Raw genomic sequence first — 6,679 nt, 5'->3', positions numbered from 1 at the left:
AAATATTTATGGACCTCATCGGCAAGACAATGGAGGTATACGTGGATGACATGTTGGTAAAAATTCTGGAGACTGAGGACCACATAACGCACCTCAACAGCACCTTCCAGATCTTGAGAAAATATAGGATGAGGCTCAACTCTCTCAAGTGCACCTTTGGAGTGGCCTCCGGCAAATTCTTGGGATACATGGTCAACCAACGCGGAATTGAAGCCAACTCGGAGAAGATTGAGGCCCTATACAAGATGAGGTCTCCCCGAAATTCAAAGGAAGTGCAAAGTTTGACTGGGCGGGTGGCCGCACTTAGCCGCTTCGTCTCCAAAGCTACAGACAAATGCCTCCCATTTTTCAAAGTGCTGAAAGCTGGGAAAAAGTTCCAATGGAACGAAGAATGTGAAGAGGCCTTCCAAGGCCTGAATAGGCACATGGGGCAGGGCCCCTTCCTCTCCAAACCAAAGCCCAACGAGATCCTACAACTATATCTGGCCATCTAAAATGAGGTCATCAGTTCGGTTCTGACTCGAGAAGAGGGAACCACACAACTTCCAGTTTACTATACAAGTAAAGCACTCCTATCATCGAAAACCCATTACCCCGATATGAAGAAGCTCGCTTTAGCCTTGATCACGGCCTCCAAGAAATTAAGACCCTACTTTCAAGCTCAAACCATCCACGTGCTAACAAACTTTTCCCTAAGGCAAGTGCTCCAAAAGCCTAATGTCTCAGGAAGATTATTGAAGTGGGCAGTGGAGCTAATTGAATTTGACCTCGTGTTCAAGGCTAGGGCAGCCATTAAGGGTTAGGCCTTGGCTGACTTTGTGGCAGAATTTACCAACTTACCCGAGGTAGATGAAATCATGAAACCCGCCAAGCCCCTTACGTGGAACTTATTCGTTGATGGGTTGGCTGGGGATACCGACTTAGGTGCTGGAGTTGTCCTCATCAGTCCTGAAAGTCAGAAGCTAAACTCGGTGGTGAGCTTTGGGTTCAAGGCCACCAACAATGTAGCAGAATACGAGGCACAACTTGCAGGCCTCAGGCTGGCCAAGGAAATGCAAGTGAAGAGGCTCCTCATCAGCAGTAATTCCCAGCTGGTTGTTAGCCAAGTAAATGGTAACTTCTCAGCCAAGGACAAAATGATGGCCTCCTACTTGAAAATGGTGATGAACCTCATCCCATCCTTTGAAAAGTTTGAACTAACCCAGATCCCTCGCACGGAAAATTATCACGCGAATGTACTCTCCAAGCTCGCTAGCAGTGAGGATTCAGAACTACTCACAATAGTACCTATAGAGCACCTCCTCCTGCCATCCACCGAGGCCCCCAATGTAATGTGGGTCGCTGGAACTCCTACCTGGATGCAGCCAATCGTAGCATACCTCAAAGACCAGGTATTTTCCACTGACAAGCATGAGGCCTACAAGCTAAGGAGGAGATCAGCCCACTTCCTCTTCATTGATGATGTTCTCTATAAGAGGAGCTTCTCCTCCCCACTCTTACGATGTGTTGGGGAAGAAGAGGCTACTTACATATTAAGAGAAGTCCATGAGGACATGTGCGGCAATCACTCCGAAGGTCTATCTTTGGCACAAAAGACATTGAGGCAATGGTGCTACTGGCCTACCCTGAAAAGGGATGCCCTCGAGTTTGTACGAAAGTGCGACAAATGTCAACGATTCTCTTCGGTACAAAGGCAACCGTCGCAGGATTTGACCGCGGTCTCTAGCCCTTGGCCTTTCTCGAAATGGGGTATGGACCTCATAGGCCCTCTACCTAAAGGTAGAGGAGGTGCAAGCTTTACAATTGTGGCCATTGATTACTTTACGAAATGGGTTGAGGCTGAGCCACTGACAAAAATCACAGAAGCCAATATTTCCAAGTTCTTGTGGAAGAATATTATATGCCGGTTCGGGATTCCATACTCAATTGTCTCAGACAATAGTAGACAATTTGACAACAAGAAGGTCAGAGCACTATGCAAAGAACTCAGCATCAAGAAGCATTTCTCCACGCCTCACCACCCATAAGCAAATGGCCAAGTGGAGGCTGTCAACAAAACAATCAAACACGTCCTGAAAAGGAAGCTCGACTGTGTCAAAAGGGGCTTGGGTGGACGAGCTACCACAAGTTCTTTGGGCAATCCGAACCACCACGAGGACGCCAACCGGGGAAACACCTTTCCTCATGGCATATGGTACTGAGGCAATGAGCCCCGTTGAGGTCGGACTTCCGTCTCCAAGACGTCTGCATTTTAGTGAAATAACAAATGATAAGCTTCGGAGGTGTGACCTTAACTTCATTGAAGAGAGAAGAGATGACTCCCAGTTGAATCTCGCCACATACCAAAGAAAAATGACGAAGTACTTCAGCTCAAAGGTAAAGAAGAGGTCATTCCAAGTCAACGATTTGGTCCTTAGGAGAGTCTTCCTCTCCTCAAAGGAACCTGGTTCGAGTTCCCTAGGTCTGAACTGGGAAGGGCCATATAAAATCAGAGAAGAAATTCGGCCTGGGACTTACTGGATTGAAGACATGGATGGCAAGGCCCAACCCCGTCCATGGAACATCGAGCACCTCAGAATATATTACCAATGAATGTACTACATCGCTGGACGATCTTTCCCAACTCTTGTTACATTTCTATGGTTCAATAAAATTCTATGATTAAATTCACGTGTCCCATTATTTTCTCACCTCGGAGGAGAGGAAAGCGTCCCATCTTTGGGCCACCTCGCTTGAACTCCGAGGTTCATACACATGCCTCTCTTTGGCAAGGCTAAACGCCAAGGAGAGAAGCCTCAACATGGTTGCACCATCCACCATGTTAGGAAGCGTCGTCACCTTGGAGGAGAGGCCAGCGTCCCATCTTTGGGCCACCTCGCTTGAACTTCGAGATGCATGCACATGCCTCCCTTTGGCGAGGCTGAACATCAAGGGGAGAAGCCTCAACATGACTGCACCATCCACCATGTTAGGAAACGACGTCACCTCGAAGGAGAGGTCGGGTTCCCATCTCTGGGCCACCTCGTTTGCACTCCGAGGTGTATGCACTTATACCAGAGTAAAAACTCCCAGTTCAACTGCAACACGGTCCATCCTTAGGATCCCTTCATATTACAATTATTAAGCTCAAGTACAATTCATTTGCTTAAGTCCCATATTGGTCATAACTCGTGAGGCTTGAATACAATTTATTCGTTCAAGTGATTAGAGTTAGGATACCCAGTTAAAGTTATTTGGTTCTTCAATCAACATTATGTTCAATTATTTAACGAGGCCAACACACTTGAGAGAAAGAAACAACATTGAATAAAAAAGACGATATTATATTGATTTTCAATTGAGATTACAAAAGAAGGGCTTGCGGCCAGTACATCATGCATAACTGAAAAGAAAACTATCATAAGCCTGGGAAGATGGTGGAGGTACCTCAGCAGCTGGAACTTTCGCAGCTTGAGCATCAGAATTTGCTTCTTCTGCTTCTACTACTTCATCTTCCACCACTTCATCAGCTGGGGTTTGAGGCACTTCGTCCACAAACTCTGACCTGAGTTGCGACAGATCCTAATTAGGATACAACTCCTCAGCCCGCTCCATCACTTCGGCATAAGCAAAGTTCCTCCAGTAAGTGCTAAAGCTCTTGTACTCCTCGGTATTGTGGAAGTTGGCAATGTAGTCTCTCACTGCCTCCTCCCTTGCACTTTGGGCTTCCTCCCTAGCATGGGTTGCATCATCGACATACCACTTAATTTGGCCCTCAATGAACTTGTATGTATCCTGGGCCCCTGCCAGCTCCCTGTTAGCCTTCTCTAAGCTTCGGCTATCACCTTCTGGTGATCATTGGAAACCTCCACCTTCTTAGTCAAGGAGGCAACCTCACACTGGGACTCATGTACCTCTCTCTTCAATGCCTCTATTTGGGCCAAGGCAGACTCCAACTTGGCCGATTCTTCAAGTTTTTCAGCCCTAGATACCTCAACCTCAGCCCTAGCCGCCTTCAGCTCCTCTGCAAGGGAGGCTATCTTCCTCCCTGAGGTGGTGGTCCTCGTCTGGAAGTCAATGAGGGCCTCCCTGCATTCCAATGCAAGGCCAAAAGTCCTAACACTTTGGCTTACAAGAGCCCTTGTCAGGTCCGTGGCATCACATGAGGAGGCGTACAACTACCATCGATTCGTCCAGAATTTATAAAAACTTTTAGCAGTGCTTCGAATTTCAGGTGGCAGGGCCTCCACCAAAGCTGGGCCAGAGGCTCCTCCCTGTTGGCAAGGAAGCTCGGAGACTTGCCTTGTACTCGAACAGGTTTCTCTTTAGCAGCCTCCTCCCCAGCCACCTCAGCTTGCCTCCTTGCAGCCTCCTCTCTTGCCTCATCAGCCTCTGCACGCCTAACCATTTCAATCTTAACTACTTTCGAGGTGGCTTCCAGTAGCTTCGACGGTCCGACTTCTTTGCCTTGGGACATAGAACTCCTAAATTTGCCAGACGAGCTAGAGATGTGCACCAGCTTCTTCTTCTTCGGGTCTTCAACGACTTTCTCCTTCCCCTGAGGCTCCTTGGCCTTTTCTGGCCTTTGGGGGGTCTCCTCTTTGGAAGCCCGCGGGTGCTGTCCTTGGAGAGACGTTCAACTCTACCTCGGACCTCCTTCGCACCACTTGACCCCGGCTTCAGGGGCCTCGCCTTCATAGTGGGAAGTTGTCCTCAGTATGGACGCCATGTCAGGAGCTGGGTACTCATTCATCTTAAACTTATCTGTAGAACACAGCGCGTCAGTACCAAAACAAAAACACAAAAATATACAAGTGTACGAGCTCCATACCCTTAGATGCCATCAGTTCAAAGTCGAGGAAATAGCGACTTCTATCAATGAGGTGATCGAAGTGGCGGAGCTTCAGAGGTCTCTTGTAAATGTCCTCTATCACTTCAAACTCCTCCCTGCTAAGCTCGAACCTCACACTGCTATCTACAAATGAGGCCTCAATAGTTAGAGAAAAAATTAAAGTTGAAAATGGAATGCAAACTACTTAGGTTAGGAGACTCATGAGCTTCGTAGTACTGGGTCGGTACTGTGCAAGACAGAGCTTTGTCTCCCTCCACCGCTTGCCACCTGCCCCTCACCCAGAACCACGACTCCTTCCACCCCTTTATGGAAGAAGGCGGCCCCACCACAAAAGGTGCATAGGCCCTCCCAGGGAGTCAAGTAATACCACCCCTTTGACTCCTTACCTATTACCGTAGGCTGGAATAGGGTCATGAAGACGTGAAGAGACATGTCCTCCCTAAGCGACACTTCCTTCTACAAGAAGTACGAGCCGACCAACTGGCTCTACCCATTTGGCAGGACCTAGATTGACGACAACATGAAATTTCTCAGCACATCCCTGAAGAAGGGGTACAGAGGAAGATGCATACCTGCCTTAAACAAGTATTCGCTCACTGCCACGCACCCAGGACTCGGATAACAGGCTCGCTCATGGGCCTCGGGCACTAACATCTCCACATAATGAGGTACACAGTACCTCTCCCTTATCTCCCCCAACCTCTTCGATGTCATATTCGAAGGGACTCTAGACGCTCCCCATTCTACATTGTAATCTACTTCCTCCTCGGTCATAGCAATCTGCTCAACCTCGAAGTCCCCCTATAACTAGACCCTCGACTAAACGATGCGACAGTAACCAACTCCCTACCCAAAGTTGACTCCATCTCAGAAAATAACTAAGAATGCAGTAAAAGGAGGATTTTCTGTGAAAAGTACCTACTGAAAAACTACACAAACAGTGCCGAAAAAGCAGTAAATGGACTTGTCTCAACGCCGGAATGTTTAAGTTCTAAGAGAAGAAATCAGATTTCAAGTGCTGGAAAATCCGAAAAAATGGAGTTCTCTCGCCTGTAATAAAGGGTCAGGACGAACCGCCACCGTCAGATCGAAGCTCATTCAATTTGAACCCTTCATTTTAAATCAAATCCGAGGCATAGAATTCAAACGGTTTTTCAAACCTACGCCTCAGATTTAAGCGTGTCTCCCACGCACCTCAGCCAACGCGTCTGCTTCTAGAAGCTCCAACTGTTCTAATAATTATGATTATAATTCGGCGGCAGCAAGCGCCTTAGAAGTTGCAACGGTTCAGCCACCTTTCCTCGAAAATATGCGCAAAATATCAAATCATTGGGAGAACTGCCAAGGAACAATTATTATCAATGAACCTCGGCCTCATCTTCAACATTCAGCCATCAAGCCTCGCAGGTTCGGATTTCCAACCACCTCGACTTCATCTTCAACATTCAGCCATCAAGCTTCGCAGGTTCGATTTTCCAACCACCTCGGCTTCATCTTCAACATTCAGCCATCAAGCCTCGTAGGTTCGGTTTCCCAACCACCTCGACTTCATCTTCAACATTCAGCCATCAAGCCTCTCAGGTTCGGTTTCCCAACCACCTCGGCTTCATCTTGAACATTCCGCCATCGAGCATCGTAGGTTCGATTTCCCAACCACCTCGGCTCATCTCCATCTACCAGGTCTCGTGAGCCTCGCACATTCAGTTCGTGCCACCACCTCAGCTCCTTCATCATTCACCCGTAACAACACATTTCAAACTCCAACCATGATATAAATATCTATACTTGGACTTGGGGGGACTATTATTTATGGTTCAAAAATTCTTTCAATTTTTACCCAACCCACTG

The 6,679-nt window shown here is 47.6% G+C and overlaps 1 protein-coding gene across 1 annotated transcript; it reads right to left on the bottom strand.

Moving 5' to 3' along the window:
- Nucleotides 1–3,372: 3,372 nt before the first annotated feature.
- LOC111375973 lies at nucleotides 3,373–5,263 on the bottom strand. The gene is made up of 7 exons (XM_022998892.1): nucleotides 5,059–5,263; nucleotides 4,811–4,954; nucleotides 4,652–4,743; nucleotides 4,230–4,597; nucleotides 3,825–4,068; nucleotides 3,575–3,741; nucleotides 3,373–3,544 (listed from the first exon to the last, which is right to left on the bottom strand). Exons 1-7 carry the CDS (start codon nucleotides 5,261–5,263, stop codon nucleotides 3,373–3,375), a joined length of 1,392 nt encoding a protein of 463 aa, XP_022854660.1.
- Nucleotides 5,264–6,679: the final 1,416 nt, after the last annotated feature.

The sequence above is a fragment of the Olea europaea genome, unplaced genomic scaffold (assembly GCF_002742605.1).
Source record: "Olea europaea var. sylvestris unplaced genomic scaffold, O_europaea_v1 scaffold1435, whole genome shotgun sequence".
NCBI lineage: Eukaryota > Viridiplantae > Streptophyta > Magnoliopsida > Lamiales > Oleaceae > Olea > Olea europaea.
The sequence above is the reverse complement of the archived record's forward strand: the minus strand, read 5'-3'. Positions and strand labels throughout refer to the sequence as shown.

Coding starts and splice junctions, on each gene's coding strand:
- LOC111375973 (XM_022998892.1), bottom strand. CDS start 5,263: ATGTCTCTTCACGTCTTCATGACCCTATTCCAGCCTACGGTAATAGGT. Junction 4,598..4,651: donor GCGAGGCCCCTGAAGCCGGG/GTCAAGTGGTGC, acceptor CTCCAAGGACAG/CACCCGCGGGCTTCCAAAGA. Junction 3,545..3,574: donor ATGGAGCGGGCTGAGGAGTT/GTATCCTAATTA, acceptor GTCGCAACTCAG/GTCAGAGTTTGTGGACGAAG.